This window comes from Lepus europaeus, chromosome 20, assembly GCF_033115175.1.
Source record: "Lepus europaeus isolate LE1 chromosome 20, mLepTim1.pri, whole genome shotgun sequence".
NCBI classification, from domain to species: domain Eukaryota; kingdom Metazoa; phylum Chordata; class Mammalia; order Lagomorpha; family Leporidae; genus Lepus; species Lepus europaeus.
In genome coordinates this window covers 39,596,718-39,621,397 of record NC_084846.1, presented here as the reverse complement: position 1 = coordinate 39,621,397, position 24,680 = coordinate 39,596,718, and the positions used below count along the sequence as shown (strand labels likewise).

Sequence of the window (24,680 nt, the reverse complement as noted above, 5' to 3'; positions counted from 1 at the left end):
CATGGATACACACTGGACCTGAGCACCCCTCTACGATATTTCCTTTTATCTCTAGGCCTCTCAGCAACATCTCTGGGCACAGGTCTTCTGTTCCCTGAATGTGCTCGTCAAGCCTTCAGGGCCTCCTTCCCCGGCCCTGTACCCAACACACCTCCCTTTCCCAAGAGGCAGTGGAGAACCTCTCTGCCTTTGTCTCCTACCATCCTGCAGGACACCATAGATTTGCTTGAGACCATAGACCTCATGATGCCTTTCTCTGACCATCCTGGCTTCCTTTTCAAGCAGAAGAGGGAACAGGTACTCCTACTTTGTCTCAGGGCTTTGGCTTCTCCCACCCCATCTCTTTTGTGACATGTATGTTTTAACATACCCTTTCCACCATACCTGGGGCTTCTTCCCATCTACTTATCTCCTCTTTTAGCTCCTACCTTGGGAAATCCTCCCTTTAATCTTATAATTCTCCTTTGCTAGTGTGTGATTTATTCTATTTTTTTTCCATTCCAAGTGTATTCAAATGTTATCAGTATGTTGTTTCAGTGTCTGCTTAATTATTGGATGAACAAGATTTTCCTCGCTCTAGAGTCCTCCTTGATGGCATGAATGTCTTCTGATCTGCTAAATCAATTGTACTCCTTGCTTTTTCCTCACCCTCTTGGTTACACTTGGCAAAACTGCCTGCCTGTTCACATCTTCTTCAAACTCCCTCCTCCCTTCTTTAAGCTTTAGTGCCTGAATTCTCCCTCCTCATTGAATTAGTGTGCAGACGTTTCCTGTATGCTCCCTGTCTCTCTCCTTCTTAGTAAGTCTGTCCCAAACTCAGTGCTCAAGTCCTCTAGTATATGTGTTCAGAATTGACACTTTGCCTATGACTCTGACTTACTAACACCAGTTGGCCCACATTCATGTCTGTTTGACGGGTCTCTTATTCCCCTGTATAGACATTCAGTTGCCTATGGAAGAAAAATGATGGATGGAATTGCCCATCTTGGAATTGAACACGGGATTGCCAACTTTTTGAAGTTATGTCATGTGGAGGAGAGATCATGAGGCATGTTATTTATGGCCCCATCTTTGAACTCCATCCTCTCCATACAAGGCACTAAGCTTCTGTTCAAGATCTAGCATGGGCTGTCTCTACAAGGGAACGCGGCTCTGCCCGTGTGCATCAGAGAAATGCTGGTAGAGGCTGTTGTGCAGCAGGTTCATAGCCAGAACTGGCTATGAGAAGAGATCTAGATGATTCTCAATCTAAGTGCAGCGGATCCTACTCGATGCCTCAGGGAGAGTGGTGTGTGCTGAGCTTCCAGACCCGCCTTTTCCATCCTGTTACTGCTGTGTTGTCATTTGAAGATGATCTGGAAACATAGACCACCATTAAAAAAATCTTTTTTTTTCCAAAGTTTTATTTATTAGAGAGAGAGAGAGAGAGAGAACACTACCATTCTATGGTTCACTCTCCAAATGCCAGCAATGGCCAGGGCTGGGGCAGACTGAAGCCAGGAGCCAGGAACTCAACTTCTTGTGCCATCACCTGCTGCCTCCCAGGGTGTGCATGAGCAGGAAACTGCAATCAGGAACAGAGCTGGGACTTGAACTTGAAGTGAGGCACTCAGACATGGGATGTGGACATCCCAAGCAGCATCATAATTGTTAGACCAATCACACCTCCACTTAAAAAAAAAAACAACTTTATTATGGATTATTATTGAGCTTTCTAGTGATTCCAAGACTCAAACTAGAGTCCTTAGTATGCTTTCTGGCCCTTATATATTTTCCTTCAGCATTACCCATGGTTCCAGACATCTGAAAGCAGTGTCTGCAGTTCTAAAGGATCGTCACTGTTTTGTAGAAGCTGAATCTTCAGATGCGTGTCCCTATGTATTCACAGACTTTTTCATCTCTTGCACTTTCCTGCTAACAGTACATCGGCTCAAATCCTCCTGCTTTCCACCCATATAAATCTTAGCTTTGCTAAGCCCCGCAGAGCCTTCCTTTGTACGAAACCTTTATTGATCACATTGCCATGCAGTCATTTCTCCAGCCTTCTAATTTCTTATGCCATTTTCTTTGCAAGTAGCTTTTATTTGGAGTTAATATATTCTGCACATACTATAATTTACATTTGTCTTTGTGTGTGCACATCTCTTGTGGTAGATTATAAACTTCTTCCTGGTGTTCAGCCTGTGGTTTCTCTACACTTGGATCTTTTGTTCCATCACCTTGATCTCTATTTCTGTCAATTATAGGTTTGAATTCTAAATAGTGATAATAAGAACAAAACATTGGTATTCTCCATTCTCCAAACTTAGAGAAAAATTTACATAAAAGTAATAATGGTACCTCTTTCCCCTGTATGAATGGGGGATTTATTTCCCTTAACAAAACACAGATGAATGTGTTTTTAGGTAGGAATATACAAAATGATTACCTACAATTTTCCCTCAACTATCGCATTCCTGTAGCATTTTAAAGATCTAATCCAATATGCATGAATTTCTTTACACAGGACCTTTCAAAGTCCATCAGTTTAATAGAGCGTGTCCAGGATTTTGTAGTTGACATTGTAGAGTTGTTCTCCTCATGCATGTAATAATAACAGAAGTAGTATGCGTAGTGTTAGTGACGGCCTTCTAACCAGCATGCACTCTGTGCTCACAGCATATGTGCCCTGCAGTCATATTTACTCCTCTTACTGCAGCCCACAAGGTTGGCTTTAGACTCCCCACTTCCTAACCTGTCAGTTGTTCGTCAGTTTGTCCCAGATGACTCATCTAGGAAGGCTTTGATTTGAATCCAGCATTGTAGGATGCTGGCTCACAGACACTGTTTACTAATTGTGTACTAGCTTTCTGTTGGGTAGTGCCGTTTTAGGCTCCCTGTCTTTTCTGCCTGTGTTTACCGGGCCCCCAGTAATATCAGCTTGGCTCAAGCATACACATGGACCATTGCATCATCTGCTAGCAACGTGACTTCCAGAGACACGTAGTGCTCATAAAGCAAAGGCCGTGTCTCCTTAAAAATTTGGGGAAATACGGCGAGTAGTTTGGATCATTACAGAAGGAACTCAGCCATCTGAAGCCAGGCAGAGCCTTGAAAAGCTCATGTGTTTGATGTTGGGTGCTTAGGGAGTCAGTTTAGCATGGATGCTTCTGAGCATGGACTTGAGAGTAGACTGACAGGGACTCAAAATTGAGCTCTTCTGTGGTGGGTGGTGTGGCACAGGGGTCAAAGACAGCTTCTGGCATCTCCTTCTCATATTGCAGTGCCTGGGCTAAGAGTCTTGGCTCCTCCGCTTTCAATCCAGCTTCCTACTAATGCACCTGTGGAGGCTGCAGATTATGGCTCCAACGAAGTACTTGGGTTCCTGCCATAACATGTGGGAGACCCAGATGGAGTTCCAGACTCATGCCTTTGGCCTGGCCCAATCCTGGCTCTTGTGGCCATTTTGGGGAATGAATCAGCTGATAGAGGTCCTTTCTCTCTCTCTCTGCCTCCCCCTGTCTCTGTCACTCTGCCTTTCAAATAACTAAATAAATACAACTTCAAAACACTGAGCTCTGTTACTTATATGCTGTTTGGGTCATGTTTACTGCTTCCTAAGATAGAATTGACAGTGTTTATATATCCTTCTAGGTGGCTTGTCCTGGGTATTCTGTGAGATAATCACTCAGCCCTCTACCTAATACTGGTAACCATTGAATCCACTTGTAATTCCTCTGTCTGGTACAAGAATAGAACAGAATAGAATAAGCTTCTCACCTTTCAGGCAAGACTGGAACCAACAGTACAAAATCTCCCTTAACTGCATTAAAGCCAGCTCTTTAGCCTGAAAAACAGTAATTCCCAAAATTTAAATATTGATTGCCTGGTGAAAGACAGTTGAGCTCCACAAAAAAGGGTTTGAATTCAAATTGGTCTTTTAAGTTCACATAGAAAGGAATTTTTTGAAAGGCTCAACCTTGCACTGCAGAAATGAAAAGTCACATTATTTTCCTGCTTTTCCCAAGCGGTTGGATCAGATGAGGATTTTTCGACTTTAGCACTATTGGCGTTCTGGGCCTGATAATTCTTGGCTGTGAGGGCTGTCCTGCACAGAGCAGAATTTTAGCAGCCTCCTCGCCTTAACTTAGAAGTCAATGATACCCCTCCTCTTAGTGTGACAACCCAGACTGTCTTCAGACTTGGCCAGATGTTCCCTGGGCAGTGGACGAAATTTCCTCCCATTGAGAATGAACTAAATGAGGGGCTCCCACCCTTGGCTCTGCCTCAGAATCACCCGTGAGACATTTAAAATACAGAGAGGATTATTTCGTGCATGTGGTTCAAGGTCAAGGACTCCTGTTTTTGTCCAGCTTCCCTGATGTGATGCTCATGGGGTTGGACCTACATTTGGGAATCAGTGTTGTGAGGCTCTGGCTGCTGGTATCTCTTGCTCCCACAAGTAACTTCTAGTGAGTCCCTTGGAGGCCACAGTGCCTCAATTTCCGCATCAGAAAAAAATGGTCTTAGTAATTCTTAGACTCCCTGTACTCAGCATGTAGTACAAATACAGCAACTCCAGGAGCTCACTTCGTTCTGGTAAGGGAGGCATGATAAGGCCAGCATGATAGTGTACTACTGGTTTTGTGCTGCCATCATAGGTGGGATGATATTGGGGGAGGGATTGTTATCCTCATCCGATTCTTGCAACAGTTGGATTTGGAAATATAACAGCTGTTTCTTAAACTTCCTTTCAGATGAAGCACCTGGGTTGCTTCCTTTTCCAATTTCAGCTCTCTCTTTTTATGTGATACAGAGTCTGTACAACCTCATAAGATCTTAGGGTGTGCCGTGCTTTGGAAGAGAAAGACAGCAGATGCGTTTGTGCCCTCAACTGAGACCTGAATTCGGTTGAGCAAGAGCCCTATCACTCCCCTCTTCTGAGGAGGAGCTGCAGATTTCAGTTTGCTTTCTAGGCAGGTGGAGAAGCTGCTCTCTTTTGTTCTGCTTCCCTTCCCAAGACTGTGACTAAGGGAAATTCGAGCAACTGAGGGCACAGTCTTTTCTAGATTCTTTTATGCATATCAGACCTTATGATTCATTTATCTCTGTTAGGTATATAAATACATAGACTTCAGTAAGGAGGATTCTTCCCCAGGAAGAGGCAGCTTGTCCTGGATAGAGGCAGCTTGTGCTTTGTGCTAAGAGAGTGTAGACCTGTATGCAGGGTGCCCAGGACTGGGAGGAGATGGGAGAAGCCTGAGGGAAATTAGGAATGTGCTTTTCCGATTTTGTTGTTTAGAGATCCATCTGTGGCAGCCAGTGGGTCTCCAGGATGCTTGGGAATCCCTCCGTCGCCACAGATCTCAGCCACAAATGGTTCTTTCCCCTGTCCACCTTTCTCCATCCTCAGTGCCAGCTTTATCCCCGTCAGGCAACTGCAAGTGCATCACAGCAGCTCCCAGGCCTCCGGTCTTGCTCCTCCCCCATCCATTCTCCCAGCTCAGCCTTCTTCAGTGGCTCCTCTACTGCACTTAGAATAAAGTCCAGGCTTCCTTGCCATGGAGCCCTGTTACTCCCAGCCCCTGCCTACATCACCAGCCTTGCTTAGAGCCACTGTGGCTTCCCCCCAGGACCCCAACTCTGGATTCTCAACAGGTGGCACCTTTCTCTCCTTGCATCAACTCAAATTCCTTTGCTCTTTAGAGCCTTTGCAAATATGACTTTTCCTAATTAGAAATTATGCCCCTCATGTCGCTGCTTAATGCCGATTCATTCTTCCATCTCAGATGAAGTGTAAATTCTTCAGAGAGGGCCTTTTTGGACTCCTGAGGCTAGAGGGAGGGCCCTTGCCATCTGTACTTGCGACATCCTATGGGGGCTCCACTTGGTAACATTGTAACTCATTGTGTGATGCTGTGCATGGACCAGCTGTGTTCCCAGTGCCTAAAAAAGTGCCTGGCACATAGTAATGTTTGTTGAGCAAAGAAGATAGGTGGTACTTGTACGTTTTCTGTGTATTAATATAGACAAATAAAGTTATGAAAGGGCGTGGCACCATGGAGGACATCCCTTCCATTATCCACACCATGTATTCTTAAATATAAGATTACATTTCATCAGTGGACTTTCCAAAGATCAATGTGTGCCCTTCCATTAAGGCCATTTATAAACAAAAGGCAATCCAATAACTGAGAGAATTCATGGTCATTTTCAGAATAATTCTAGATGGATCATTACTCTGGGGCCCATTTGTGGTGCTGTTGGATTTATCAGCCTCATCATCACAAGATGCCTGTGATTTCCGGCTGACACTTTTTCCTTGACCTCCTGACCTATAGAAGCATCTATCCACCTGCCTATTTGCCGTGCCTCTGTAGATCCTGTGTGCCTCATACTCAGTGTATGCAAAACATCCTCATTGTTCTCCCAGCCCCAAACCCACACGGTTTCTTCTTTTCATGCTTTCCTCTTCCTGGTGTTGGGTGCAAACACACACCCCATTTGCTCAAGCTAAAACCTTACATCCTCCTCCGTTCTTCACTGTCTCTCAGCCTTGCTGCCCAGTTATCACAGCATACTTGTATCTGGTGGGTCTTTATCACTTCTGTCCTGCTAGTGTGGAGGAAGTTTAAAAATAAATGTGTCAGCCTTCTTTAAGAGTGAGAACATGATATCCACACAAGCGGGAGCTCAAGAACACAAGCAGGTAGACATATGTTGAGAACAGGTGGACATGAGAAAGAACCAATTAGAAATATTAGAAGTGAAAGTATAGCAAGATCTCTACAATATGGGCAGGCATTGTGGCACAGTGGGTAAAGTGCTGTTTGGGATGCCTGCATCTTGTATTGCAGTGCAGGATCTGCAGGCTCCCCTGCTTCCAATCCAGCTTCCTATGAATGCACACCTTGTGAGGCTGCACCCGATGGCTCAAGTACTTAAGTATCTTCCACCTACCTTGGGAGACCCAGATGGAGCTTTGGCTTCCTGGCTTTGCCCAGGCCCTGTGCTGGCTCATGTGGGCCTCTGGAGAGTAAACTTAGCAGATGGAAGAGCTTTGTCACTCTGTCTTTTCTCTCTCCATCACTCTATCTTTTAAATAAATGAAAAATAATAAATAAATAAGCCGTACAACAACAGAAAAAAAAGATAAATCACACAGGCAAAGTGGCCATAGAATAGATTTGGCTAAATATGGGATTGGTAAATTGCATACTGAATATGAAGGATTCATTTAGAACATGGCACAAAAGATAGAAAGAATGAAAAATATGAATGCCAAACTGTGCTGAAAAAGACAAAAAGTTCCAACCTTGATCCAATTGGCAGTTTTTCTCATAAAGAAGAGAATGAATGGTAGAAAGGTAATAATTAAGCAAATCCTGGCTAATATCTTACTCATTTGGAGTTGAAGGAAAATTTGACAATGAGAAAGACCAGGGCTTCTGGATTTGGCTGCTGGATGAGTAGAGGCTGTCCCGTGAGGAGCTGTATGGACTTAATACTCTGTCCATGAGAGAGAGAACGGAAAGGTTCTAAGCAGGGAAATGATGCGGCAATCATAACTTTTAGAAGGTCTCAATTTGAGAATTACTTTGTGAGAAGTAAAAGGGGATAAGAGAGACTAATTAGGTTGCTCTTACTGTGATCCAGACAAGAAACCACCACGCCATGGCCTGCAATGGTGACAAGAGAGGTGGGAAGAAGTGAAATACAAGCCAAATACATGAACATACTCCTTTTTTCAGGGAATTGGTGATTTACTAGAATGGAGGTGTAAGGTCGAGTTGGATGTTAAAGATGATCCCAAGATTTCTGGTATGAACAACTGGACAGATGGTGGTGATACCTACCAAGCTAGGTAGGGGACATTTATATTCTTCACGGAAACTTAGCAAATGAAAATAGATAAATTGTCCACATAGCATCTTCTCTTGTATTTCCCTTGAGTTTTGATCCACTGATCAATTTATCTATTTAAGTGATCCAGTGTAAGCCCTGTCATTTGAGCATATACACCTTATATTAAAAACCCATGAAGGGACCAAGCTTTTTTTTTTTTTTTAAGATTTATTTATTTACTTGAAAGGCAGAGTTAGAAAGAGAGAGAGAGGGAGAGGGAGACAGACAGAGAGAGACAGAGATCTTCCACCTGCTGTTTCACTCCCCAGTTAGCCTCAACAGCCAGGCTGAAGCCAGGATCCAGGAGCTTCTTCCAGGTGTCCCAGCTGGGAGCAGGTGCCCAAGAACTTGGGCCATCTTCCGCTGCTTTACCAGGCATTTTAGCAGGGAACTGGATCTAAAGTGGAGCAGCCGAGCCACAGACTGGTGCCCATATAGGATGCCGGCATGCAGTTGGTGGCTTAACCTGCTACACCACAACACTACCCCAAGGTCCAAGTTTTCAAGAATTTTCTATGGGCACTTTTTGCCTGTGACTTGCCCTTTTTTTTCCAACTTCTTCATATACAATCTGAACATACATTTAGCCATGCATGATTGGCCTCATTTGTGGTTTTTTAGCCTGGTCTGTGCTGGAACTTAATCAAGTGTTCTTTTGTAGTTTTTATTTACCATAGAGAATAAAAGTACAGGTTGATGTTGAAAGTGAGAGGTTTTGGAAAAAGAGCATTAGTTTGTGGATATTTTTTCATACTTCAGACTCTTTCTGAAAAAACTTGTTTTTCTTTAAGGCTGTGATTTTACCGTAGATTGCCACACTCACATTAATGAGGTGTGTTTTTGAGACTTGGAATCTTACCTTGGCAGCCCAGATCCCTCTACTACCTGCTGGCATGTGTCTGAACATACCATTGCCAACTATTTAATGAAGAGAGACAGAAGTAAAAGAAAAAAAAAACTAAATAAAAGATGTGAACTCACTTAATGTTTCTTTTGTCACTATTTCCTCAGTAACCCTTTTGACTGCTGTCTTACTTCAAATCTCAGTTTCTTTTCTGTTGATGAGCCTTCATAATCTTGTGTTTACATTGAACTTGAAACCTCAGAGTTTATCTGGCTTTCTCATATCTACTCCCCTAGTCTGCTAACATTCTATTCATCACAGTTGGTAGTCATTTCTACTTATCCTACTGAACTGTCTGACTTTTTATTTCAAACCAGGCACATAAATATGGTTATGAACTTGACACAAATAGATTATTTCACATAGATGGAGACCACAAGACCTGAATTGATTCACAGTGTGAACCATTTACTTCCACATAAAAGAGAACACTTGATTATAAGCATGTGGTGAAATAAAATGGCCTGCCGGTGGATCTCGAGTCTTCTGGAAATTTCTTAGAAACGACTAATATTTGGGACTATATAAAGTAGCTAGCGTGGTGAATCACAAAAGGATCATAATTGATACAACTAATATTTTCTTTTTGTGCTGGTCATCTCTATATTTCTGTCATTTTCTAATGTTGCAGTTTCTCTTCCAATTGAAGGGAATTATAGTTTCTACAGATTGGAAGTATGAGGACACTTCAAAACATTCATGGAAAGTGGAATTTAAAAAGTTTGTTTTGGTGCAAAACATTTTAAAATCTATGCATAATTTTATTATAATACATATTTCCATGAATTTTTTGAAGATGCTTAGTATGCATGGATTTCCAGATTTTTTTGCAACAAAATAAACTTATCTTTAATTCTATTTTCCATGAACTTCCTGAATTTCTCTCTTATGTTAGAATATTAAAGGAGAAAACAGGCCTGCGTGTTTTTAACCTGCTAATATATTTGAGAACTAATTATTTATGCCTTTTCTCATCTTCATGGTCCAGTTATTTTTACAACACACATTGTACTTTACCTTGGTGAAGTCTAATGTTTAATTAGTTTCATGAAGCTTGAAACAAGTCATTTTTAGTAAACTGTTTTTGACAGTAATCATCATTTGTCAAGGAAAAGATGGCATTAGTCTGTCATCTTTCACTTCTCAAACTTGACATGATATGTGATTTTACTACTCTGGAGAGGTTGTTGTGAGCACCTTGACACTTCTGATAATTACTGGAATCTTGTGTCAATGATTCACAGCGCAACTGTTGTCAAAATACATGCTTTCCAAGAACCAGCTGCGTTTGCCTCCGGAAAGTGGGGCTTTACCATTATCTTTCAGATTAATTAGGCTCTTGTTAAGGAAAGAGAGTATACACTCATCACTTTGCAGCCCATAAGACATGAGAGGAAACTTCAGAAAGCACTTGAAAAAATGGAATTAAAAGATAAGTTTATTTTGGTGAAAATAACTTAAAAATCCCTGCAGAGGTTTTTTTTTTTCATAATATTTATTTTTGTGAAATTTTTTAAGACCCCTCCTTTGCATAGATTTCAGGTTTTTTTTAATTCAAATATATTTTCTTTGAATTTTCCAGATTTTTTTGAAGTACCTTGTACATGGCTCAGAGTGTAGAGAGTAGTCATAATGATAAGTAACTGGAGAAGATTAAAATTATTACACAGTGAGTGGTGTCTTTGACACAATGACACAAGGCACCTCTGGGAACCTGATGGCTTATAGTACATCAAGGTTTCTGCCGGTCAGATTGTGCCAGTTGTAGTCAACATGCGTATCCTTTCTCAGTGGTGTCCTGACACTGGGGAGCTGGGTTTCTTTTCTTCCTGGGCCAACATTACTCATAACCGCTGTGCAGAATATGTTCAATGAGTTTCCATCTATAAAAGCGAAGTGGAATCCCAAGTGCTGTGTTGTGCTGCCTCAAAGTGTCAGAATAAAGCATCTGTCGGCTTCTTTTAATAGCCTCGGACCACAAACTTTATGTCTTTGTGGAAAAACAGTCTGGCAATTCAAGGACTGTGAGGCGATGCCCTGCCGGAGGGCTTGCTTCCACCCTCCACCTGCTGAGTTCTGTCTTTAGTTGCTTTTCTGAGCCCTGGTGGCAGTCAGACAGAATCCAGAGGCGAGGGCTTGAAGAAAGAAGACATGTACTTAGTCAGCCTTCATTAATTGCATGCCCTGTGAAGGCCCTGCCCCACGCACCTGCGAGGTGACCGTGTCTCAGAGGCACTCTGCTGTCAAGGCAAGTGTAATCTAGATGACAAGACACACATCCATGAGTCCAAGAATAAAGACCAGGATGAGGGGAGTGCCAAAGGCAGCACTGTGGGCTGGAGTCTCTCTAACCTCCAGAGGGGGAGGAGCTGAATGTTCATTCATATATTTATTTAATTTCTTTAATCAACTGTGTTTTTAAAGTGCCTGTGACATGTCCAACCAGGGGATCTAACAAATCAAAGAACGTGTTCATTGGTTGCATTTATGTGACATCTTACTTGTGCCAGGTTCTGTTTCAAGAATTTTACATCTTTATCTCAATTAATCTTCACAACACTGCTATGTGCAAGGGATTGCTTTGATGCTCATTTACAGAAGAGAAAGTGGAATCATTTAGAAGAGAAGTGAGTCCAAGATTACAAAGCTAAGGACTGCAGATGCTGGGGATTCAGTCCCAGGTAGTCTTTCCCTAAGGTTGTTCAAAAACTCACAGTTGAGGGAAGATGTAGACAAAGCAAGTCGTTGATACAAAGTCTTCCTTCTACGTGTTTTTCTGGGGTCCATTTATGTGATATCATGGTATGGGCATTTTTTTCCATAGGATTAAACACATTTGAAGTAAATAAATCTCCAGTGGAGCCACCTTTTTTTTTTTTTTTGGGGGGGGGGGAGTGACACCTGTGTCATGGGTCAGAGCATTGGATGTTGCAGTGGAGAACTGTAGCCCACCATCCTTAGCTGCTAACAGGTTTGTGGGCACATTGGCTAGGGTGCTGCCAGCCTCAGTACACCAGTGTCAAGGCAGAAACATGGGAGCCACAGATTGGAGAGCTCCAAGGTGAGCATTTGGACTGCGTAAAGGCACTAAGCCAGGTGCCTTGGCCAACAGAGAGGAGTGCACCCTGGAGCTCATCACAGGTGGGACAGTGAGGAGGGGGACTGGAGTTGGGGTCAGCAGCTGAGGTTTTCCTGGGAAGGAGCCTCCCAGCAGGTCTGACTGGTTATCTCCTTACTAGACAATCAGGAGTTCTTCCTGAGCGTTGTCTGGAGCCTTAAATGAACACGTGCCCTGAGTAGGAAAATGATCATATTTTTTGAGAGAGAAAAAAGAGGCAGAAGGAGATGTACTGTAGTAAAGGAAGCTGAAGTGCAGTTAGAAGGCAGAGGTGCAGGGCATCCATGTGGATCCATGGGTCTGCACAAGGGGTTATGCAGGAGCAGAGCTTGCAAGAAGAATCCAAGTAGGAGGCATGGATCAGGCATTTGTGACTCCAGCATTTTATTCAAGGGAGGGAGAAAGTACGGGGCGGGGAAGCCAAGGACTAACACTCACTGTTAGGAATGGGCCGAGCAGAGAGTATTGCCAGAGATGGAGGCTACAAATGGACTACTAGACAATTTGATCATTTTCAGGAATCTAGCTTATTTTATGAAAAGAAGGCAAACATCTTTTTGTATAGGAAATGAGTTTGCTGGACTCAGTGTCTTAAGGAAGCTAATGAACCCTTTTGGAGAATAAGAGTTCTGATATAAGGAGGGGAATGCATCCTTGAAGAGGGCTGTTCCTGGAGTGTAGCTGTTGATACGTGGTACATTGCCAGATAGTTTCATCTAGATTGCATATTTCATTTAACAAATTTTTTTTGCAAACATTTAACATTTTCCAGAATAATATAATATAAAGACATGCTTTTATATGCTGCAAGATGGTCTCACCATGGCCAAAGGGAATAGGAATGGAGTGTGGCTTGGGGGCCACTTGTGCACACAGAAATCTGGTAATTGTCTAGCCTTCAGCTTATACTGAAAAATATCTTTTCTCTTCTGATCTCAGCTCACTGTTGAATCCAAGGAGGTAGTCTGACCTTCAGTACAAAAGGCTTAAGAATTTCATTACGATTTTTATAAGTTTTGAAAATACACTGAGGTGGTTAAAATAATTTTGCATCAATTATCTAAGACCAAATGCTTTAAAATAGAATATGGAAGCTTTTAGTTCCTTTAAGGTTGATGCAGTCACAGGGAGAAGAACCAGTTTTCATTGTTTTAGACTGAATTTTCTTTTCTCCTGGGCTCTTTCTCTCAGGGAAATGGGAGGCAAATGATTTGGTGAGTCTACAGAAAGCTAATCAGTGTTTTATTCATGTCACTGTACTCTCAGATCTTGGAGAAGTGGACAGATAGAAACATGTTACATAATCTCCTGGGCAAATGTTAACTAAAAAGTCCATGGGCAAAGTTAGTATTTAGCTTGGAATTTACTGATCAGATAATGAGTTCCTATCACACTGAGGGCTTGATGCAGGAAGTGATACCAGACTAGTGTTTTGGACACTGCTTATCTTGGTCAGTCTTTCTGCTTAAGAGAGTAGACTGCTTACTGATGATGACAGTCATTTGACCAGTATCTGTTTTATCATCTGTTGGATTGCATTCTTCATCAGCTGCCTCACTCAAGTGCTCTTCCAAGTATGAATCACATTAACTCCTAGGGGCTGACTCCGTGCAGGGAGTAGTGACAGCTTGCACGTGTCTCATAGCTTATGGCCAGCAGCTGCTTAGAACAGCCCAGCAGTGGTTTACATCACAGGAAGTGGGAAATGGTCTGGTTAATCCAAGCTTCCCTATAAAGTAGCTTGCTTTGTATGTTTTTGTTTTGTTTATTAATGGGAAGTTAGTGAATGCATGAATTTTCCATCTCTGTTAGCACCTACATACTGTGGTAACTAGTACTGATGGGTAGGTATGGGGAAGGTTACAGAGATGAATTAGGATGCATTGTTCTCAAGGGACAAGAAGACAAGCAAAGTCCTCAAGCATGATTCTCTTAATGTAAGGGAATAATTACATCTATCTGGGGACATTGGAGACGTGCTTACAGGAGGTGGCTTTGACACGGATGTTAAGTGGCAGGTAAGAGTTCAGTGGAACAGAAGGAAGGCTGCTCAGTAGACCAACTGTCATAAGTGAAAGTGTGCAGGTGTGTTTTTTTTTTTTTATGAAGCTTTAAAAAATTATTCAGAAGCATGGGGAACATGTACAGAATTGTAGACTTGCTTGAGAGCAGATTGTAGAAAGCCAAGGATGACAAGATAAGGATTTATGCTTTGTAATCATTTTGACACTAATATGATAGACAATGGGGACCCGTGGGGGATATGGAGCCAAACAGTGACATGAGCAAACGTATGGGGAAAGTCTAATTATGTCTAATTGCTGTTGACATGGGGATCAGAGAAAAAGAACCTAGAAATGTGAGACTTCTTTGTAGAGATGTGGAGATGAGATCCTGAGAATAAAAATGGTAGGAAGGGTTTGGAAAGGATAAAGAAGAGAAAGGCTATGGAGGAGGCAACAGTGAGAGTTGGTGTCTTATCAATGTTAATGTCACAGGACTGGGTAAAGAAGAACGAGAAGGGGGCCACATGGTGGTGTAGCAGGTACAGCTGCTGTCTGTGAGGCTGGCATCCCATATGGGCACTGGTTTGAGTCCAGATTGCTCCACTTCCTGTCCAGCTCCCTGCTAATGTACCTGGGAAAGCGGCATAAGATGGCTTAAGTGCTTGGGCCCCTTCACCCATTTTGGGAGACCTGGAAGAAGCTCCTGGCTCTAGGCTCCAGGCTCCAGCCTGGTCCCACCCCAGCTGTTGCGGCCATTCGGGGAGTGAACCAGCAGATGGAAGATTCTCTCTCTCTCTCTCTCTCTCTCTCTCTCTTTCTCTCTCTTTCTCTCTCTCTTTCTGTAACTCTTTGAATAAATAAATGAATCTTGAAAAGAAGAAGAATTAGAAGGCAAGGACAAACCTCTAGAAAGGTGCCTGAAAGAACGGCTGAAAGTAGGCAATTTGAGGAGAGGAACCAATGGAAGATGTGAGTTTGACTTGATTTACCAGTGGAACATTTAATAGGAAATTGATGGCAAGTAGTTACTGGGAGGGTTCTTAAGGAAGGCACTGGTTCAGAGAAACCTAATGAATGGTGATGAGATTGAAGTTTGGTGAGGGAGGATTCATCTGATGACAGGGATTGGAATGAGGAAAGCCAGGAGTTCATCAGAACAGTTAGAAGATGAGAAGTCATGCTGTGTACACCACACAGGAGAAGGCTACACACCTTGATGACAAAGTATAGCCAAAGAACAAAGAAATGAAGGTTCCTGGTATTCCTGGGTAGCAAAGGTGTCTTTATGAGAGCACGGAAGTCGCGGTGTGGTGTGGGGAGGAGAACTGGAGGCTGGTGTGCTACTGCTCAGGGTAGATTGAGGGGTAAGTGACTGGTGAGTGCTGATTCTCTTTGTATATTTCATAACTTACCTGAAGGAGAGCTAAAGTGTGACCTCTAGCGAACTGTCAGATTTGCAAGAGAGTGTGCTTAGGACAGTTGAAGTGAATGAGACTCCTGAGAGAGTGACTGATTAAGTAAAGGCAGAGAAGACAAGAACAGAAACTTGGGGTTAGGAGACTAAAGGTCACAGAGGAACTATGGAGGACTTGTTGGACTTTACTGAAGAATTGCTTATAAATGGAGGAGAATGAAGGAAATACAATGACACTTCAAAAAGTTCATGGAAAGCTGTTTATTTTGGTGCAAAAACTGTTTGAAATCCATGCATAGTTTTTTTTTTCATAATATATATTTTCCATAAACTTTTAGACATAAGTGTGAATTTCAGAATCGTTTGCAGCAAAACAAACTTCTCTTTTCATTCCATTTTCCATGAACTTGAAGTATAGTCAGGTTGTGCTGTATCATAGAGGCTCTGGCCAGGGGGCTTCAAAGAGAAGGAGTAGTGATAGTATGAAATTACCCAGATGGTTAGAGGAAGGTGAGAACTGTGGTAGGGCAATTGCATTTAGGTTACGGTGCTGCTGGCTAACTTTTGATTGGTGCGGAAGGGCCAGGATGTGGGTGATGGGGCTGTCCTTACATAACATTCATTTTAATTGGCAAGGCTGCATTATGGGTGTTCGGTTAACCACGATTCTTTTCCCTCTGTGGTTTAGTTTTTTCTTTAATCTTTCTCTATTAAATCTCTAAGCTTTGTATTTCCATGGTCTTTATTCCTTTCGTATATCCAACTTCAGAATATTCTAGGTATAATAGTACCCCAGAGATTTCTGTCTTTTAAAACTTGATCCTGATTTTATGAATCAGACCTGTATTAAAGTCCCAGCTATTCCTCTAGGAGCCCTCAGCTAAGAAATTTGACTCTGGGAACAATTGCCTACCTTCACCTACCTCAAGAGCAACCCTTCCTGATCTGATGTGCTGTTTCCATGTAATTCAAGATGGCAATCTGGACTGTTGCTTATGTTTCAGTTTATTTATTTGAAAGGCAGAGTAACAGAAAGAGAGAGTGAGAGGGAGAGAGATTTTTCATCTATGGTTCACTCCCCAAATACCCACAACAGTCAAAGCTGGGTTAGGTCAAAGCCAGGAACCTCGAACTCCTTCTAGCTCTCTTACATGGGTGTCATTCACCACGTTATCTACCACTTTCCAGGGTTGCATTGGGAGTGAACTGGGTAAGAGATGAAGTAGTTGGGACTCAAATCAGGCACTCTTTGAGTTATGGGATGTAGGGATCCCAACTGGCAGTTTAACTCCCTGTGCTGCAATGCCTGCTCCTGTGTTTCAGTTTTGAGGGTGAAAATAGTAAGATCTGGTCCCAGGAGACTTGCGATAGGGCCTGATCACCTAACAGTAGTCTAGAGGGGTCTCTGACAGGTAGAAGTGCAAAATGCTCATCTCATGGGAAAAGTTTCATTTTTGAAGTCCCTGTGCCATTTGGATTTGAGAACACATCTCCCTCACAGCTCACAGCTACCCCATCAACAATGAACAGGTTGTTGCAAAGACCAAGGGCATATTTAATGTGTAATTTCATTATAGAACCCTATAATCATTTTTTTTAAATTTGTTTTCATTTTATTTGAAAGGCAGAATCATCTGCTGGTTCACTCACCAAAGTCCGTAATAGCCAGGATTGTGACAGCCTGAAGCCAGAAGCCCAGTACTTCGTCTGGGTCTCCCATGTGGGTGGCAAGGGTCCAGGTACTAGCATCCATTGTTTCCCAAGATATGCATTAGCAGAAAGTTGGATTGGAAGTAGAGAAGGTAAGACTCAAACTCAGGTATTCTGATATGGCATGTGGGCCAGTGACTTAACCACGGAGCCATGGACCTGTGCCCTCAGTCAGCCTTTGTAATTTGATTCTATTGCAGATAGAAAAAATTGCACCCAGCATCTTTTCACCCCCTCAACAATTATAAGTCGCCCCTTTCCCCAACTGCACTTAGAGGCAGAGGCAATCTTTTTGTCCTTGAACGTTCTTTTGATGGTAAACATGGCCAAGAGCCTAGAGCTCCAGTGGGTGGGAGTTCACTGGAGGGGCACTGTGCACTGCGTTGGAGCTTTGAGCAGGCCCAAAGAGGCCTCAGAGAGGACGGCAGACTATATTTATATTTATACATGGCGTTTCTATGCTATATCTGAAAATTCAGGGCCATATATTCTACTTCTCTGATTTCTCTTCCTGTCTCCTTTTGTTTCTTGTCTGCAATTAGATGTTTTGGTTGACACACTGTATGCTGCCCTAAGAGACAGACAGGATCTGTTTGCATCCAAAGCAGAAAGAGTTTTGACATCTCTAGGGGAACTGGGGTGTCCCTTTGCTGCATTCCTTCTATCTGGGGGGGCAGGCAGGGCGCAACTGTGGCTGTGGAGTGCCAGAGCACAGCTGTAGTCAGCCGCCAGTTGACACCACGGCACATGGTGTCACGGTTGCATTACTTGAGTGTGTATGGCCCAAGCTGCTTTGAGATTGGCATGTATTGGGGCTGTGTTTGGGGGAGGAATTCCATGTACTTTGCTGGAACAGTTTTTCAAGGGCTCATCTTCCATTTGCCCCAGGTTCTCATAAAAATATCATGAATCGAAGCTTGTTTGCATAAAACTAAGCCGCTGCTTCCCTGGCTCATGTACTACTTGAGCAACTCTGGTTCTGACTTGACCTTGGGGGCTTTCATTGCCTGTGAGATTTTTGAACATCCTAATTTTAATGCAGCTGAATTAAATATGATACAAGAAAAAAGGGCCCAAAGGGTAATCAATCATTAATAAATGTAGTGGTGATGACTGGTAGATTGTTACCTTGAGAAAAATAAGAGACTCGTTGGCAGCCACTAAGAATAGCAAATGTAAATTCTTGCTTAGGTAATTTTTTAAGGCTTCTTCTTCTTTTTTAATTTAAAATGATGAAATGAAACTAACAGAAAATCTTTCTTTTTTTTTATTTTGCAGAGAAAACCACTGTCTGCAATAATAAAGGAAGTCTGTGACGGGTGAGTGTTGTTCAGTATTCACCCGAGGGACCCTCTTCTGTCAGCTGGCAGGCAAATCCAAGATTGCTAGTGGAACAGTGACTATTATCACAAGTCACCACTTGACCGGCCCAACATCACGAAAAGTTACCCTGTAAAAGTTATGCACCTGTATCTACCCAGAATTCACTATTATTCCTCAAAGAGCAGAAAGTGTCAAATGACTGTTATGTGCACAGTGGGGTTGTTTTCATCTGTTTTGGCAGGTTGCCTCGTTCCTTTTGTCCTCCCCAGTAGGGTGCAGGCTAAAGGTTCCTGAGGTTAAATACAGACATCTGTTATGCCCGGAGAGGACTGCTCCAGTCCCCACAGAAGATGAAAGAGTTCCAAAGTCCAGTCAGTGCACCGTTGTGCACCCACCTGAAGTTTCACTCTGACATGGCTTTCCTACTTCTCTCAGGCTGCTCTAAGCAATTCAAAGAAAGAGCACATTACAGAAGTTGCAGGAGATTTTTTTTTTTTTTTTGGCTTTTAAAGCAGAACTGTGAATAGAGAATTACCTAGAATCTAGGTAAGATCCAGAGTATTTAACTGGAGAGTTCCAGTCTGCATCAACTATCTTGATTGGGGAATGCAGAATACAGAGTCAACTGAAATGTGCCAAATGATCACCAATTTAAATTGTATTCACTTCCTTTCTTTTCCCCTTTCTGCTTCAGTCCTTCAAAATAAGGTGGAATACAGCAAACTATATTTAAATCCCCACCCTAAGCTTTGAAGATGAATTGCTGGCAGGTGAACAATAGACTTGAAAGGACTAGACAGATACGTATGAAATGGGTGGTCTCAGAGTAGCAAAAGGTGGGCTAACGTCATTTTATTTTAGGCACTGCATTCTGGTGTGTATTTGGACTGGCATGAATCCAGTCCCAAGGATTTTAATTCATTTCACCTTATAAAAATGAAAATAACCACTTTGGTTTCACTGATCAGTTTATACTTGTATTTTTAAGGTGGTCTCTTGCCAACCATGAGTATTTTGCGCTGCAACATGCCGATAGTTCAAACTTCTATATCACCGAAAAGGTAGGTCAACCACGTTATTTAATCTGGGAAACTTATATTTAAGGGAAGTAAATCATGACTGATGTTTTTGCTGTTCAGGACTAGACATGCTGATCTAAATTTTACATCTCTGTCATCCATGAAAACAGGGTCTTAAAGCAAACAACTGCTCTTTTAGTATCAGTAAGACAATACTTAGCCCATTCAGGAGTCAAGACCAACTACATTTCCAAGTCCTGCTTAGAAACTACATTTACCTTCCAGTTGTGAATATGTTACTTACTCCTCTTTCTTATTGCTTGCTGAAAGAATTGATTTGATGCTTAATGACTAAGTTTAGCTCTCCTTTCTCAGAATTTCTCCCCCAAAGCCGCCTGTAACTCTTGCTTCAAGTACTTAAAACAGTGATAAGACACTTTCTGACATGTGGCGTGTGTGGGCGCTATGTGTTCTATAGCTCTTGGGAACCTTCGTTTTTTTCTAGGGTGATTTTTAGCTTGCTTTAGTAAGCTTGCAGGAGAAGGAGGGGTTCATGAAGACTACAATGGTCCTAGAGTATTTTAGCATTCAGTTCAGTTTTCTGAAGAGCCCACTGAAATACATTGGGGCCAATGTTGTCTTCCTGGAAATGATAACCTTGTGGAGTTGGCAGAGAGGTAAGGAACAGACAGACTGGCAAGCAGCTGTGCTTACAGCAAGGTGGCCAGTGCTGAATGGAAGTGAGTACATCACGCTCTGTGAGGACAGTCAGGTGACCTCAGGCCCCATGACCCAGCAGGCTTTGCCTATCCCAATCTGCAGTCCCTAGAGAGGATAATTTTAATCCGTGAATCAGGTGGTGATAGGAGATTGAGGCAGGAACAAGGACCCTACTCCATGGGAGACTCACTTGCTCTACCCTAAAGAATATGGCAGGGGCAGGGCATTTGTTTCAGCAGGAGGGGTGCCAGCAGAGGCATGGCAATGCTTCTCACTAACTGCTTTGTTCTTTTCAAATGAGCACCGGGAATTTTATAACTGATCGTGTTTTCCCCTTCACGCTGGTTGCCAGAAAGCTGAGAGTTAACCTGGGGACTGGATTTCCTGGCAGGCATTTCATTTAAGTTCCCCTTTGATTCATTTCATAAACATTTAGTTTCCTGTCTTCTTTTTTCTTAGTATCTCTAATATATTTTGAACTGTACCTATGTAACTTCCATGATATTCTTGGGGAGATGAAGAGGATATAAACAGTTAGCAGTTAAATGTATCACCATGGTTCCATTCATCTCCAAGTACTTGGTAGTGAAACCAATACAGTTGATTGTGAGACCTTTAGAAATTGGAATGTAATACAGTGGAATCACTTGTGTTGTGTATGACATATTTGATTCATGCACCCACACATATAATAAATGTAGATTGTTCTGGTTTATACAATGGATTGTGGTCAAAAAGCCACCAAGTCACCAAAAGCCCTGCCGTTGAGTAGTGTGTGGCTTGTGACCCCTGTGGCTGTCTGGGAGACCTCAGTGTATTGGTGATGACTAACGATGAGGTTCTCAGGCTTTAGAGAATGTAAGGATCACACGGAGAACCTTCCAAACATGTGGAAGTTTAGATTCCAACCCAGAGACTCCAATCAAATATGCCTTTCATATGGTGTAGGCTTTTTGCATTCTAAGGAGTTTCCCAGGGACTTCTGGTATGGAATACCCAGGGACCACTCAGAGAGACACTGCTCCAGGGCCTGTTGTTTAGAATAATTTAAAAATTAAAAACATTTATAATGCATATGATTTTTTTCCTAATTAAAATTCACATCTATTCAGAAAATTCCAACTACTGAGAAAAAGGGGAAAATTAATATTTTGAAGTTCGTATTAGCCATTTTCTGGAAAATCTCATATTGCCTGAGAAAATCTTTACCTTAAATGTAAGAGGCTGATCACAGTAGTGGCAGAGATTATTCTTTTGTTAAAGACTTAGGATCTGAGATGAGTCCTCTTCCTCACCGGAGCCCTTTGTTTGTAAATAAAATGTCATTGCTCTTCCTCCTGCAGCTGTTACTGGGCACAGCTGCATGTGCGTGTGTGTGTGTGTGTGTGTGTGTGTGTGTGTGTGTGTGAGAGAGAGAGACCCAGAGCAGGACACCCACAGGGTGGGAGACTGGGAATCTGGGTTCTGCAGGGTCATACCTACACTGCCCTTGGTCTGCTGCTCAGGTCCATCTCGTTCCTTGCAAGTGTTCCTAAAAATAGTGAACTTTTTCCATTCTTAAAATAATGTATTTAGCATCATCTTGGTTACTTACAGCCCATTGAGTTGTTAGGTAATATTTGCATTGCCATGGTAACCAGTGACTAATTTTTGAAACTTTGCATTCTGTTAGTTTCTGATTTTTGCTTGCAGATGAGATAGTCTCCCTTTCTCTGTGAAAGATTAAAAAAAAAAAAAAAAAACTTACCTGTGATTTCAAAGGAGAAAAAACCATCCCCCAGCCCTGGCCTCACAAGCAAACAGATTTACGACTGAGGGGCATATATGATTCTCAGATCCTCCGGAAGGCCCCTCCCTTACTTTTCTCATGTTATTCAAACTCATTTTCTCAAGTAGTCTTAGCCTTCATTGCTTCTTGGGCCATTAACTCGGGTTCTTTTAGTGCAATGGGGAAAATGTCATGTTACATAGCAAAAGCATAACTTGCAAATGCCTTAGAGAAACTTAAGATTCAGCTATTTGCAAGTTTCTATTCTGTCTCAGAAACATACATTTCAGAGATGTCGGGGGTGGGGAGGGGAGGAAAAGGACAAAAAATGAAACTGAAAAGTGAATTGTGAATTTAGGCAGAATTGATCTTTGGAATAAGAATTCTAATGAGCTACCACTGAAATTAAATATTTTAGGGTATTACCCTCATTGCCATCCAGTAATGCAGGTATTAGTGTTGGTGTTTGCAATGAGAAAAGTGAGAGTGGGAGAAGTGGTACAAGAACTCACATAGGTCATGCAGATTAGAAGTGACCAAACTGAGGCTGGGACCCAGGTGTGTGAGAGCCAGAGCTCTGGAGGACACTTCTGAAAATCCCTCTGCACCTGCCGCCTTGACCCTGACTTGTTTCTGATTTCTGTTTCTTTGCTGACAGTGGGTCAGGGATCGGGGTGCTGATGGCTCAGAAAATTAAATACAGGAAGTTTCAGGCTTTGAGCGTTGGTTGTGAGCTTCAGTCTGTGGCTTCCTTATGAGGGTAACTTGGGGGAAGTTAAAACAGGTAATCTTCCACTCACTCGGGGTTCACAAACTGCATTTTGTTTACCTTTGGTATGGATTAAATGGCTGCCTGAAACAGTATGATTGCATTAATCCTATTCTTTTTGGGTAAACAGGAAAATTGCCTTGTCCTCCGTAAGCCTGAGTGTGGGCTGTTGGCTCCGCACAAAGCATGGGGCACAGTGGAGGAAACATTCTGAGTTTGTGCTGTCCTGTGTAACTGACCTTTTATTGTGACTGTGGAGTTGTACTTGGCTCCTCCTTGTTGATAGGTCTCCTGTAGCAGAATGTAGGAAATCTCACTGGGGATGTATCAGCAGTGTCTAGCTTGGATAAATTCCTTATCTTGTAATTGCAGAGATAAGCTAAGCCCCTTCTGCAAAGCTGGCCGTAGGGAGTCTTTGGTCCAAGTGGGGTTGGTTGTATGGGGAGCACCCTCTCTTCTGTCATTTCCACATCCTCAGTGCTCTGGGCTCTCAGGCAGTCCCTCGACTTCTCAGTTGCTGGGCAGACAGGATTTTGTTCCCCTGAGAGTGTGCATGCCACCCTGGGAGATGGTTGCATGGATTTAACTCTATTACCATGCTGCGGGAGACAGCCATAGGGACGCAGATAAAACCTGTCTCCTGAAAGGACTGGCACTCGGAGATAAGACAGGAGGAAGGCCTGCGAGGGAATCAAAGGAGGTGGAGAGGGAGCTGCTTCCAGTCCTGATTTCCAACTCTGGTTTCACTATTTCCTGACTACATCCTTGGGAGTGGCCCCACCGTGGTTTATCAGTTCCTGCCTCTTTACTGAAACCACTTTGTGCTGGTCTTTGTGACTGTCAGGCAATAGCCTTCTCTAGAATAGACATATCATTTTATTTTTTATTTTAAGATGTATTTATTTATTTATTTGAAAAGCAGAGTGACAAAGAGAAAGGAGAGACAGAGAGATCTTTCATCCTCTGGTTCACTTCCTCAAATGGCTGCAACTGTCAGGTCTGGAACAGTCCAAGGCTTGGAGCCAGGAACTCCATCTGGGTCTCTCAGATGGGTGGCAGGGGCCCGAGTACTTGGGGCATCTCCTGCTGCCTTTCCAGGAGCATTAGCGGGAAGATAGATTGGAAGTGGAACATGGTTTACTTGAACCAGCGCTCCAAAATGGGATGCTGGCATTCCAAGCAGAGGGTCAACTGGCTGCACCATAATGCTGGCCCCTGGGACAGGCATTTTAATTGGAACAAACCCAAGCCCAGGAAAATTATAAATTTCTAAATCCAGCCAGGAACCCTATTCTCTTTTCTGCTGCCTATGGTAAAAGATTCTGGATTCATTGAATACAAGTCACTGCTGCTGCACCTGCGAGTTCACCTTGGCCGCTTGTGAGCGGGACGTTCTCCCTCTTGCAGAGCTGGGCCAGCTCCCCCACGATGGGCTCTAGGTAGGTAGAGATGCACGAAGCAACATGTTCCTGGCCTTTACCTGCCTATGTCTCTTCTGTTCTCCTGGGTCTCCTGACTCCAGGAATTCTGTGCTGATTCTTTGCCCTCACCTTCCACTTGTGATACCTGCTGCCTGCTGTCTTTTCTGTGAAGGTGTGCCTTGCCCCTGAACTCTGTGTCCAAATCTGAATTCTGTCATCCAGGCTCTGTGCATGCGCTTTGTGTGTAAGCCTGTCTGTCCTCTCTTTAGAAAGTACGGGAACCTCCTAGACAGGCTGCTTGCCTCAAGCTCAGCCTGCTGGCAATCCAGGGCCACCAGAATGAACTGGCCATGCTGAGGGGAGAACAGCCCAGTGTGGATGCATTTGATAAAGTGGAGTTGACTTCTCCGTATGTGGCAGGCACTGTGCTAAACTCCGAGGGTAGTTCCAACCTTCATGTTCTCACAGACAGTCTCTGGGAATTGAAAGAGTGCAAGGATAGTAAGTGCCACAAAGAACAGAACTTGACCTAATTAATCCTGGAGGAAGTGACATTTAGGCAGAGAGCAAAGAGAAAGGAGGGAGGAGAGAAGGGAAGTCCTTAAAATGGGCCAGATTAGCGGT

At 42.9% G+C, this 24,680-nt stretch overlaps 1 protein-coding gene across 5 annotated transcripts in view; it reads left to right on the top strand.

Moving 5' to 3' along the window:
- Nucleotides 1-24,680, top strand: part of ELMO1 (engulfment and cell motility 1) — a 565,441-nt gene that overhangs the window by 108,831 nt on the left and 431,930 nt on the right. For all 5 annotated transcript variants that reach the window (XM_062178895.1, XM_062178893.1, XM_062178898.1 and 2 more), the window contains exons 3-4: nt 18,315-18,355; nt 19,348-19,420. In XM_062178895.1, the coding sequence (XP_062034879.1) occupies nt 18,315-18,355; nt 19,348-19,420 (114 nt within the window). The remainder of the gene's footprint in view (nt 1-18,314; nt 18,356-19,347; nt 19,421-24,680) is intronic.